This window comes from Pelmatolapia mariae, linkage group LG1 (assembly GCF_036321145.2).
Source record: "Pelmatolapia mariae isolate MD_Pm_ZW linkage group LG1, Pm_UMD_F_2, whole genome shotgun sequence".
In the NCBI taxonomy this organism is placed as follows: domain Eukaryota; kingdom Metazoa; phylum Chordata; class Actinopteri; order Cichliformes; family Cichlidae; genus Pelmatolapia; species Pelmatolapia mariae.
This window is the reverse complement of record NC_086227.1, coordinates 3,426,028-3,439,132: the sequence shown is the minus strand read 5'-3', so window position 1 is coordinate 3,439,132 and position 13,105 is coordinate 3,426,028. Positions and strand designations below refer to the sequence as shown.

The 13,105-nt window shown below is 39.1% G+C and overlaps 1 protein-coding gene across 1 annotated transcript; it reads right to left on the bottom strand.

Moving 5' to 3' along the window:
* Positions 1-353: 353 nt before the first annotated feature.
* On the bottom strand, positions 354-11,854 carry lctla (lactase-like a). The gene is made up of 14 exons (XM_063476437.1): positions 11,755-11,854; positions 10,823-10,955; positions 7,745-7,905; positions 7,024-7,111; positions 5,715-5,824; positions 5,499-5,627; positions 5,301-5,396; positions 4,379-4,433; positions 4,080-4,241; positions 3,156-3,430; positions 2,752-2,878; positions 2,444-2,643; positions 2,296-2,359; positions 354-779 (listed from the first exon to the last, which is right to left on the bottom strand). The coding sequence occupies exons 1-14, from the start codon at positions 11,761-11,763 to the stop codon at positions 664-666; spliced, it is 1,725 nt and encodes a 574-aa protein (XP_063332507.1). The 5' UTR covers positions 11,764-11,854; the 3' UTR covers positions 354-663.
* Between the last annotated feature and the right edge of the window lie 1,251 nt (positions 11,855-13,105).

Here is a 13,105-nt window from a genome sequence, read left to right as displayed (position 1 = left end):
ACAAATGAGAATCAATAAAATTATAAATCAAACTGTTTATCAAGAACCAGCAATTTACTGATGCTTAAATTGAAAGTGTTTTGATCTATTTATTAGGAACACCTGTGCAGGTAATGCCATTGACACTGGACCGCATCAGAAAGATGATTAAAGTTTACTGGGTGGTAGCGCATTGGGCTCCTTTATTATATTTTTACATTGGTTGTTTTTCATAAGATAAAGTAATAACAAAGGAAATGAACCTAAATAATCACTCACCTTTGAATTCTTAAAAAGATATTTAATTAAAGTTTCATGACCACAGCATGGACATCACCTTCTCCCCATCAATCTTATTAGAAACTTATGGACACAAGCCAACACCTCTCTAAAATGAACTTGGGCAGCCAATAGAGAATACAGCTATTTCAAAAATCACACAGGGTCAGCTGATTAATGAAATAATCGTGCACAAATCTGGAATTCAGTTTCACATGGCGACAGACGTTTGCTTTTGGATTTTTCATGATGACCCCCAAACATTTCTTTTTCAAAGCAGCAGCAGGACAGTTAAATCAGCAACAAGCTTGAGACAGGATACAAGTTTACAGCATGGAAGCAAATCTTAGATTATTTTCTTTATCTGTGAGGCTGAGCTCTTAATGATGTGACTGTGTGCACTTTTCAGAGGCGTCGACGCAGCAGGAACATGAAGAAAACCGCACTGATGAGGATGCAGAGTGTACACACAGTGGGAACCACAATCTCTGTTACCATCTCCATGTGGCCTATCAATGGATCTGCAACGCGTACATGGAACCGAGAGTTAGTGTATCGCCATTTATTCAATTCAGCTTTATTTATTCAGCTCCAAATCACAACAACAGTCACCTCAAGGCGTTTTATATTGTAAGGTAGACCCTACAATAATACATAATACATTTAGAGCCCCAGCTTACTTATATTTTTGATTTTATTGTGTACTATAAAAAATAAAAAAATCAAATTTCGTTAGTGCAAAAGCACAACACTCTTTTAACAAGATAATAAGATGGGATGCTATGGTGGTGAGGATCAGAAAAACCCTTTATATACTTCAGCATGAAACATATTATACCAATTTTACAAAGAAAATGATAAAACAGTAACAAATACCTAGAGTTGCAAATACAACTAAATATAAATGTAGAAATACGTGTTGAATATGTTTATGGTGTGAAGCTCTGACTGTATTACTTTTGGCTATTTCTAATATGGGTTCATTCCTGCTGTAAGATGATTCTATTCAGCAACTTTTCCTTAGTTTGTGTGACACGTTCTATTGTGGGGTTCACCACCATCTACACTCTAAAAATACCTACGAGGATATTCAGCATTGTTGTAACATTATGTTGTGCATGAGCTTGGTGGCTGACTAATCTGAACAAAGAACATACAGTGCAAATGAAATACAAATAAAACAAATATTAATTGTAACATATTAAGTGTTATATAATGTTAGGAATGATTAATTTAATTAAGTGATTGTCAAATGTGCGAGCAGGAAGGATGTGGAACAGCATTCTGGCACCTTTAATTAATTTCAATCTAATAAGCAGATTAGTTCATTTTTTGTGTCCTGCTAATATGGCAATATTTGCTGAGTAAATAAAAAAATATCCTGATATCCTGTGGCAGGCTAACAACCTCAACACGCCCTTTTTCCCTTCTCATCCCTGTGATTTGTTTATGGTGCAGATGTAAGTAAAGCTGGCTGCAGTACAGCAGAAGACGAGTGAGTATAAAGGGAGTGAAGCTCAAAATCCCAAACACACAACCAAACGCACAGTTTCTGTGCAGTTTGTTCCAAAATGTGTCTGCTCTCTAAAGGTGCAATCGCTGTGAGAGAAAAAGATGTTATTATGTAACAGTACTGGAGACGGGGAAAGAAAGACAGGATTGAGAAATAATTTTCAAAGTTAAGGACCGCTTACCACATGAAATGTAGATTTAAAGCTTACATATAAAACCCTCGCATATTCTAGAGCTCCTATCTGTACCTGATGTGTTGCTGAAATGTGTTGGGACTCAGTAAAAGCTGGGAGAATCACATTAATCTCACACAGCATCAAAGTATGTACCTAAACTTCATCATGGATTGACCAAGCCTGTTCCATTCCTGCAAGTTCCTGATTTTCCTTTGACTTTCTTCTAGCTGGAGGGGCAAAACAAAGAAAAACCCTGTTAGATAAGACAAAAACAAGCTTCAGACTGAATTTTCCTTTGTTTGGCCCCACCAAGCTTTTTACAGCCCACACACTACTTCATTATACTAACCTGCAGCCAGCAGCTGGTTACTGGAGGAGCAAGTCTCTACAGCTTTCCTCTTCCAACTTTCAACCTGTAAAGCCCAAACAAGCCCTTGTTCAAACATAGTGTCTTCACCTCCATGGGGGACTTTTAGCGTGAAGTGTGTAGCGTTTACCTCTCTCTGATTGGGAAAGCCATTTGAGCTGATAATGCGTTTGTAGTAGTGGACAGAAGCTTTTGGGTAGCGTGGCTTATTTTTGTTCCTGAAGTCCACGTAGTAGAGCCCAAACCTCTCAGAGAATCCTTCATCCCACTCAAAGCTGTCGAGGAGAGACCAGGCTGTGTAGCCCTTCACATTGACCCCATCTTTTATCGCTGTAAGTCGAATCGTGGACACTCGTTTAATTTACATCATATCTAATGTACATAGGTTTGATATTTGATAGACAGTTTTTGAGACAGTAAAGTCTTCCTGAGTTTCACCTTTGAGCATTTCATTGATGTAGTCTTTGAAGTACTTCATCCTCCAGTCGTCACAAAGGTCGGTGCACAACATTTTCTCTGACACGCCATTTTCTGTCACATAGATCATGGGGTTTCCATACTGAGTCTGTTAATGAGATGCCATATCACATATTTTTGTTATTATATTTGCTGAAAAACTATATTTCAAATGAATACAGTATCACCCAGGTTCACAACAGAAAGACATCAACAATTTATATAATGCTGATACATTTACGATACATGAACTTGTCATGAGTGATCAGTTCATCCAGTCTTCACTGTGAATATGTCCATGATGCAGTGGTTTCACACAAAGCCCCAGTTTTCCCCAAATACAACTAGAATTTTAATTTGAATAGCTCAGTAATCAGGATGTGTACCTTAACAAAGTTCAACAAGCGTCGGAAGCCCCAGGGAACGGAGTAGAGCCATTCAGAACCAGGATCAGGCCATTGTGGGTCAACCAGTTCAGCAAGGTCACGATCAGAGAAATAGTTGTCTCCAGCTCCTGATGGGTAATTCTTCAGAGTGACATAGCGAGTTGTGAAATGTCCAAGACCCAAGAAGTCACAGGTGCCCTTGATGTAACTTTTCTCCTGAGGAGAGAAGACGGGCAGCCGCGACGCTCCCAGACCCTGCTGGCCACTCTTCCTGCCTGAAGAAATTTAGTACACTTTGAAACTAAGTGAAGCTATATGCAAGGCATCAACGACAGCAGGGGTGGGGGAACATAAGGAGCATAAGGAGACAAGGAATATCGGACTGAAGTCACGCTAAAATTACAATGCACTGAATACTGAGTATGCTACTTCCTCTTATGCAAACAAAGAGTCATTAGAAGTGTTACATAGTGGTTCTTGATTGATTCAGTATTCTTTTCAAACTAACATGTGTACAGCTACTACAGATGATGACACTGGAATATAGGAATTAATCTACCAGTGGAGGTAATAGTGCATTCACTCAGGTTAAAAGCATTCGTGGTGACTTATTCTTGGCTGGTCACACAGAAAGTGAGGTGCATAGTTGTGTGACAAGTGTGTACAAAACCCCCCAAGATCATTTCACAATAGGTTAGCACTTACTGCAATGCATGGCTGTTTTCTTCCAGACCACAACATATTTGCTATCTACTACAAGTCAGGCTCTTAATTGCCATGTTTTGCTGTTGTGACAAAATCTGGCCAAAGACAGACATATAACACTTTGCAAAGTACACATATAGTTATATCCTTTTTCTTTTTTTGGTGAGGAAATTTTTACATATTGCAAAGGTCTCACATAAATGGTTGCATTTGACATACCAATGTAATCTTTCATAACTTGTGGGTAGTCTCCATGGAAGAGAGGTGTAGCAAACCAGCCCAAGTAGAACTGAATGTATCTCTCTGCTGCTTCGATATCCCTCTGGTTGGAGATGTCCACTGGTTCACCCCAGTCAGCAGTCAGCGAGATCCCAACCAGGCCTGCACACATGCAAGAGCTTTGTTGATAGAAATTATGCATATTCATATATTATATACACATAAATACAAACACACACACACACACATATATATATATATATATATATATATATATGAATGAAAGTTTTCCCTTTCACCTTTTTGTTTGTTTCTCCACTGCATGTCATACGTGTGCCATACTTTAGCATGTGCCTGTTGCAAAGATAGAGATGCAGGTTTAGCCTCATGTCTGTTCACCATTATTTTGTCAATCAAAAGTCCCAATGAGATACGTATCTTTTCTGGGAGTTATACCTGCTTAGGATAAGTAACAAAATAAGATGTAAGGCTTCACGAAGAATAATGTGCAAACTGCTACATAAGCAACACAATATATTTAACCAATTTTAATGTAATATTTAACAAAACACAATAAACAAAAAATATGTAGGAATCATACGGTAAAGAAAAATGTGTAAAATAATAACATAATAGTAAAGACCATTTTTGTAAACACTGATTACAGTAGGGGTAAATAATTATTTGCTGCTCTGCTGAATTTGAAGTTTGATCAGTTACAGATTCAGTAAAATATGTACGTGAGCAAACTTATAAATGAGCTCTCGATAGTTTTGTTTTAATGTCGGAGACAGAATATCAACCAAAACATGAAATCGTTGTTGGCAAGGACAGCGATGAGACGTTTTTGTAGCTGATCACCAGGTTTGCACACATGTTGGGAGGGATTTGACTTTTAGGTTTCTCTGCTGCCGTTTGGCTTCAGCTCCCACCACTGATTTTCTACAGGACTGAGGTCTGGAGACTGGCTCGGCCGCTTCATGACATTAATGTGCTCCCTGATGCCAACAAACTTAATTTTGGTTTCATCTGACCACTGCACTTTCTTGCCTTCTCTTGGTAAAATTGATGGAATTATAATCTTGGAAGCAACTGATTAGGAGCAGCTTCGTTTTTCAAGTTTGCAATCATAGTACTAAAACTAATAATTGGAAATTATGGTAAATGATCCTTGGAGCAGATTTATCAACAAAAAACTGGGCACGAGTCATTCAGTCCTACCTTGATGATATGGTGGGCGGCTTTGTAAGCTCCTGTTCCCTTCAGTTTCAGTCCAGGTGCATGTTCACCTGTTTCATATCCCTCCACAGCAATGGACTTAATAACGACAATGACAATCACTCTCTGACACAGCATACTGTATTACATTACAACTGTAAACAGACTGTGAAGGAACCATTTTTCTTTAACCTGACATACCCAAGGATTGTTGAAAGTAATCCAGTACTTGACTCTGTTTCCAAATCTTTCAAAGCATAAGTTAGCAAAGTCGTTAAAGTAATTCACCATGCTGATATTGTGCCAACCGCCATATTTCTCATGTAACACCTGTGGAGAGTAACATAGATTTTACTGTTGTATCTACAATATAGCTTTGGATAAGAAACTATATTAAGCAATAATATTAGTGCTTACCTGTGGTAAATCCCAGTGGTATAGAGTGACAATGGGTGTGATCTTATTATCCAGTAGCATGTTAATCAAGTCACTGTAATATTTAATTCCTTTCTCATTGATTTTTTCGCCTGCAAGAATTGAAAGTGACATACACTACATGGAACAAAGTGCTGGGAAACTATACATTACATCTAATGCAATTGTTGGTTGTGGAAATCCACACCATGAGGCTCACACATACAGTGTGAGCACAGTTTTTGTGCATCCATGAAAAACTTGCCAAACAGCTCGTTCTGCTACTGACTCTTGTTTGGTGTCATTTATTGGCTTAGATTATTGACGTCTGAAGAAACAAGTTCATACTGGTAATTTAACAGTTTATTCATTAAACAGACCGGGGCCTGAGTAGCATGAAGAACCATACACAGCTACAATACCCAGGCACCTCGTTGTCAGGCTGGACACCAGCTCGGTCACGGACTGGAGGAGGATGGACTTCAGAACTAAACTGTGGAGATGTGGGATTGCCACTGGGTGCCAAATCTCATCTCGATATCATTCTGCATTGATACTGTCTCCAGTGATGATAAGCCTTGTTTATTCAGTGAGGGAGATGCCGCCCAAAACCATCACACTTACACCACCTATCAGTGCAACAATCAATCCACACTTTGACCCCACAATCCAACTGCTGCAGGCAGAATCTGGACTCTTCGGTGAACATATCGTTCCTCCACATGTTGAAGTTCCAGTGCACATGCTGCAGGCACCAGCAAAACTGGGCCTGATGGTGAAAGGCAGTCATGGTAGGCTTCCTGGAAGCCCTATTAGACCAGAGCTCTGCACATTGTTTATGGCTCCTAAATGCTGGTGTCGTCTTCTTGGGATGTCCGCTTCACAACCTCTGACATCCTCTGTTACATGAAACTATAATACTGCTGACACTTGGTTTTGTGGAACACATTCTTTAAGTTGCCCAATGGCATGGTCCCTACCCGGGTTAGTCACACATGACATGCTTGGAGTGGAGACCGTGCTCACTTCTAGATTATCATAAGCTCACAGTAAGAGTCCATAGCAGAATAATACTGGCAAGTTTATCATGGATCAACCACCATACTCAGCTCTACTGCTCAACCCACAACTGCATTTTCCTTTCACGTGTGGCACAATTTAAGAGGAAATACATCGATTTTCAAAGGGAATAACAACGTATTGTCCAGAAGTATTGTTACAACTAAGAAAAAAATCACGCAAATACAAATGTCCTTATTTTTTGTGCAAATTTCAGATATATACATTTTTAAATGGTCAGATTTATGCTTACTTTTCAGTCCAGTGGGTAAAATCCTTGGCCAGGAAATGGAGAAACGATAATGATTCAGCTTCATGTCCTTCATCAAGGCAATATCGTCCTTAAAGACAGACAGCAGGAAATATTTCTTTAAATAAATCACAAAAGATGATGTCTTTAGATGTGAGTTTTTGTCTGAAACAGGTCTGACTACTTTATATTATCTTCAGATAAAGCTGTAATCAGATTGAATGTTTCCTAAAATTCCTAAAACTTATTTTCCATTATAACTATAACAGTTCTGGATGTTGGTTAGGGTGTAGGAATCATAAGTCATGTGGCTTATGTAGGAGTCTGTGGTTTGATTTCAATGTAAGACCACTCTTTTATTTTATTTACTTACTTTCATGTTGATTTTTTTTATTTTTACATCAACTTTTAAATTGATCTTCTACTTAATATTTACTTTTACTTTACTCACTGTCAGGACTTTGACACCTTTTCAAAATGTTAACTTTAGTGTAAAAGCTATTCCTTCTGGCCTGCAAACAAACATTAGTAGGAAAGCAAGAAAACGGAAAATATATTTTTATATTACAAATATATTTGTAATATGCATCCATATGTAATGTAGGCTGTGATAATGAAATGGTTAGAAGAAGAGAAATGAGTTCACGTCATTTAGATTGATTGAGCAATAAAATATTGTGTGTAACAGTTTGGCACTGAAGAAAATTCTATTTTTCCACGTCACCTTGAATTTGTGGTATCCCTCACATGAGGAGTCTGCTGTGTCATTCAAGAATATTTTCCCCTTTTTATGGGAAAATGCATCCCAGATGCTTATTCCCTTTCCATCGACATTCCAGGCTCCTTCAGTCTGGTAAGCAGAGCTGCCAGCTCCCCAGGAGAAACCTGCAGAGGAACAAAAAACAATCAACAAATCATTTACAATCTTATTTTATTTTTATTTTGTATTAACTCCTGAGCTTATAATCATGATCACATTATGGTTTTCCAGGTTAAGGTAGAATTTTCTATTTATGTTTAATTATATGATCAACTTTTAAACCAACACGAGCACTTTAAGAACGTTTTATTCTTATTTTGTTCTTTAATAACATTTTGTGCCCAGAAAAAAATTATGGCAACTTAGGAAAGATCCATCTGTCATGAAGATTGTGTGATATGAACAAACGCTGCAGAACAGCAGCTGGAGACATAGGTTTCCTATACAGTGTTGCATAATATGGAATTAAAAGTCATGCCTTCATAAGTATTGAAAAAGCAAAAGAGAAAAATGTCATAATATATTTATTTTCTGAAAAATCTTGGTCAGACAATAAGCATTTGTATGGTTTTCACAGCCTTTTGAGCCTTTTGAGCAGACACTCAGCATCAAAACATTTATGTATGCCAGGAAGCAAGTAGTGCATGTTCTAAAAATTACAATATCATGGAAAATATCAGATTTTTAATAATATGATTTAAAAAAAAGGGAAACTTTCCTTATTCTGTCTTCACCACACATCAATTAAAATAGTTCAAGGCTTTGTTCCTTTAATTATGAGAGTTTCCTATTCGAGTACATCACTATTCAAACTGTAATACTGTATATATTTCGGTCTAGTTCAGTATATTCAACCATAAGGATGGCTGCTGACTTGATATTTGTCCACATGATTATCATCAACACCCCATAATGGATCAGTTAGATCAGTTGGAGGTGTTGTTGGCCGACAGGTTGCAGGTGGAATATGTGACGCTGTGGACCAAAGGTAAAGGAAGAGGAGGCCAGGTGGAGGTTGTATTAGGAGGCAGTGAGAGAGAAGGAAAGGTGGAAGTGTGGAAGAGTAGGGGATTATGACTGGTTCAGGGATATGTATGGATATGAAGGAAGGTTGATATTATAATGGAGGCAGGAAACTAGGTAGAAGAGAAGCAGGGCCAGGAGCACTGGAGCTGTTCTATCATGGTGTAGATAATAAGAGAAATACAGCAGGGGTAATCTTGATGGAAGAGTATGTGAATAGTGTTGGGGGTTAAAGAGAATATCAGCTAGGATCAAGAGTTTGAAGTTGGAAATAAAAACCGTGATGTTGAACCTGGTGAGTGCATGTGCTCCACAAACAAGGAATTCGGGAGTAAGTTGTGTGAAGTGGGAGAGAGAGTCTCCAGGGGGAGATTGGAACAGATATCAGTGGAAAAGGAAGCAGAGGTGATGAGGTGTTCGGCAAGAGAGAGAAATGCAGAAGGACACATGGTAGCAGATTTTGCATAAAGGATGGAACTGGCTGTTGTAGAAACATATTTGAGAAGAGAGAGGAACACTGAGTGACATACTAGAGTGGAGGATGGTGCACACAGGTGAGCTACGTCTGAGTGATAGCAGAATGTAGCTACACAGCATTGGATGGGTTCTGTAGGATGACTTTGGACTTCAAGAAGAAGAAGCAAGTGAAGGTAGAAGCAGCTTTTAAATGGTGGAAGATGAAGAATGTTGCATGGTTCAAGGAAGAGTTGGGATGAGGCTTCATGCTGAGAAATAGCTGTACAGGTGCAATGTTAGCTTTGAGATTCCTAATAAAGAAGAATAGAGAAGGTCAGGAGTTTCACTCTGTCTTTGCTTCTAGAGAAACTATATGATAGGGTTCCACGAGAGGAACTGTGGCATTGCATAAGGAAGTTAGGAGAGGTTGGTGCAGGACAGTAAGATAGTGGTGGGGTGTGTGGTAGTAATGACAGAGGGGTTCAAGGTGGGCTTGGGATCAGGGATAAGCTATGAGCCCCTTGTTGTTTGCAGTGGTGAAGACAGGTTGACAGATGGGACCAGTCAGGAGTCTCCATGGGCTCTGATGTTTGAAGATGACATTGTGATCTGTAGTAGAGCAGGGAGGAGATGGAAGAGAGAGGCATGCTCTGGACAGAACAGGAATGAAAGTCCGTAGAAGTATGACAGAGTACATGTGTGTGAGTGAGAGAGAGGCACGTTGAAAGGTTAAAATGCAAGAAGCAGAGGAGTGAAGGTAGAGGAGTTCAAACACCTGGGGTCAACCATCCAAAGCAATGCGCGGTGCTTAAGTCAGGTGTAGAAGAGAGTTCAGACAGGGTGGAGTGGGTGTAGATGAGTAGCAGGTGGGATTTGTTAGAAAAAGCAAGAGTGAAAGAAAAAATTACAATGAAAGATGGTTTACAAAGTTCAGAGATGATAATACTAACAAAACGAAAGGAAGCCAAGTTGGAGGTGGTATAGATGAAAATATTAAGATTTTCATCAGGAGTGACCAGAATGGACAGGATTAGAAAGAGGAGGAATGGTGAATATAGTAAACAAAGAATGTTGAATATGAGCTACCAGTCATGAGGAAAAGAGAAACACCTTAGATGTATTGTAGCTGTACTGAAGGAGGATGCTGGGGATAGGGTGAGACGGAGGAAGACGATCCGCTGTGGGAACGTCTGAAGGGTGAAGTCAGAAGAAGAGCAAGTAGTAGTGGATGAATCTTATGCTTGATTAATTTATGAATTCTCAGATAAGTCCAGTTGCTGATGACTAAGATATTTGTATTATCTTGGTTTTGTGACAGATTGTTTAATAAATTGGTTACATAATAAAGATTTAACTCTGAGCACTGAAAAACAAATATGAGTGTGAAAAAGCGCAGGATTTGGGATTTGCATGTAGGAACTAGGAATACTCGATTCTAACAACAAAAATGAGTTTAGCTGAATATACCAGAGAGATATTTTATATATACGGACACTATATTGCTCTACTGTGGAACTGTAAGTCCAGCATGTGGTCTGCTTTCTCTTAGATCTGGTTTCCTACCAGTTGGGAAGGTCCCATAGTAGAAGGACGTTCTCTCGTTCTTTGTCCAGTCAAAGTCCTCAGTGGCTGACACACATAGCACCAAGGCAAGCACATGGTGTGGTCTTAGGATTCCCCACTGCGGCATTGTCATCTTTGGCAAAGAGAGCACTGTCTTTAGTTACAATTGATTAGCCAGATTTTAGCACAGATTTAACATCCTCATAGCGTGCACATTAATTTTTTAAAGTGTAGTGTCATCATTACTGATAACGCTAATCCTACTCATATTTTGGAACGGCACAAAGGACTTTTTTGGAAAAAATATAAATACCTTTTGATTTTCTTTGTACCCTCGTGAATAATTAAAAAACAAACAAACATATTAGGGTAGGATTAGGTTTGTCACCAGTGATGACATAGACCTCATAGGGTTAATGGCAGTAATATGTGGGATGGTAGCTGCTGCAAGGATTCAGTCTGCTCTGAACTATACAGGATGGAATATCACAGAACATGCATAAATGTTTAAATAAAACAAAGACTCAGAAACTTACACTCAGGTGTCAGGTGTCCACAGGTTTTGAGTAAAATCATCCTAATTCAACCCCAAACCTCAGGATCATTTAAATATCCACTGAAAAAAGTTAAATATCCACCGAAACACCCAGTCATTGTCAGAAGAGCCTAGTTTCATTTCAGCCAGCTGTAGGACACACTGACACAAAATGCTATCAGAGACAGAAAATAAGCCAACTTGTCCAACACGGTTAGGATGAGTGACATTTCAAGCTGCTAAATCTCTTCAAGGATGTGGATTTTAAAAAGTAAGAGCGGGCAAGAAATACGAAATTGCCCTTAATTCCTGTGCTGTTTCTTTCCCTATACTTTCCCCTTTGCTCAGCCTCTGTCGTCCCAACCAACTCACTCAGAACCACATATAGATGTCTGACCTGCTGCATTTGTCTCAGTTGGAAACTGCTCCAAAATGCAAGAAAAGTCTCCAAGCTTCTCCACCTGATCAGTGTTCGCCAGCGTTACTAGCTGGTTCGCTGCCAATGGTAACAAAAACAAAACCGAGTCGAGTATCCAGGACATTTTCTGCTATTCATCAGCACATGTACAGCAACCCCCACCCCACCAGACGCACACTGAATACCTCTCCATTTGAAAGCAGTGAAGTGTGAGCATAAAGCATTTGCTGGGGCCAACAGATCTTTTTGAAAAGGAGGGATTTTGACACTGTAAGCAAAGTTAATGGCAGAGAGCATAATTTGTTTGCAAAACACATCAGAAGATATTAAAAATGTTATCTGCTGGATGTGATTACTGGTTAAACCTCTATTTGGCAGCAGTAATGTTTATTGGCTTAGCTGAGTACAATATTCAGGTGGGGAGGAATTTCAGTACAATCTTCCTGACAGATCTGCTTCAGCTTAGCCACATGTTTTTTTCTTGATGCATCCTCCAGCTTCATCTGATGTTTCGGCCAACTCGGCGTTATTGTTTTACCTTCATACGACCACTAGCCCATTACAGCTATGTAAGGGTAGGGTCTGTGGGAGTACGTCTATATTAGTGTCCCAATGTTTAATTATTATGATCATTATTGCCATTGAAGTCAAACATTCATAAATATAGAAAATACAGGAAATAATCAGTCAATATTTTCATATGATAACCTTCTATTAGGTAAAACAGTTTGCTAGAGCACATGAGTGATGGTTCTTGGGTTTCTTTAGAAAAAAAAAGAAGGTAAGGATTAGGTACTGGTTCCACTGGGACCTTCTGTGACTGAAGAACATTACCAAAATCCACCACTTGATTCAGATCCGCTCTGAAATGAATAAGTTCTTAATTTTCCCATGATTCCCACTCTAGCAAGATTCAGGAATACAAAGTCTGGTCATTTTTCCTGGAGTTCTGAAACCAGAAGGTGAAACAATCAGAACAATAGCATGTTTTCATTACAGTCGGGTTCGCAGAGGTGATGCACGTAGAGTAGAAGTTCACCAGCCTCGGTCATGACCACTTCAGTAAATAGAGTGTGGTGGAGCGGGGCCCTGTACTAAGCATGAATACAGCCATTATCATAAGATGCTTTGTTTACAGAGCTTTGTTGCAGAGAAATGCTGAAATGTTCAAAACTAAAACTGTTGGCACTGCACTCTCACTTTATGTTTGGGTGCTGAAGCTGTGCTCTCTGCTTGTTGTGTTTGCGTACCTTCACTCATCTGTTTCACTTGCTCGCTCTATGTGCATTTGTATATTGTTGTTGTTTTTTTGTGGACTGCATGTGGTTGC

Coding starts and splice junctions, on each gene's coding strand:
- lctla (XM_063476437.1), bottom strand. Junction 2,879..3,155: donor GCTTGTTGAACTTTGTTAAG/GTACACATCCTG, acceptor TCTCATTAACAG/ACTCAGTATGGAAACCCCAT. Junction 2,360..2,443: donor GCTTTCCCAATCAGAGAGAG/GTAAACGCTACA, acceptor TGGGCTTTACAG/GTTGAAAGTTGGAAGAGGAA.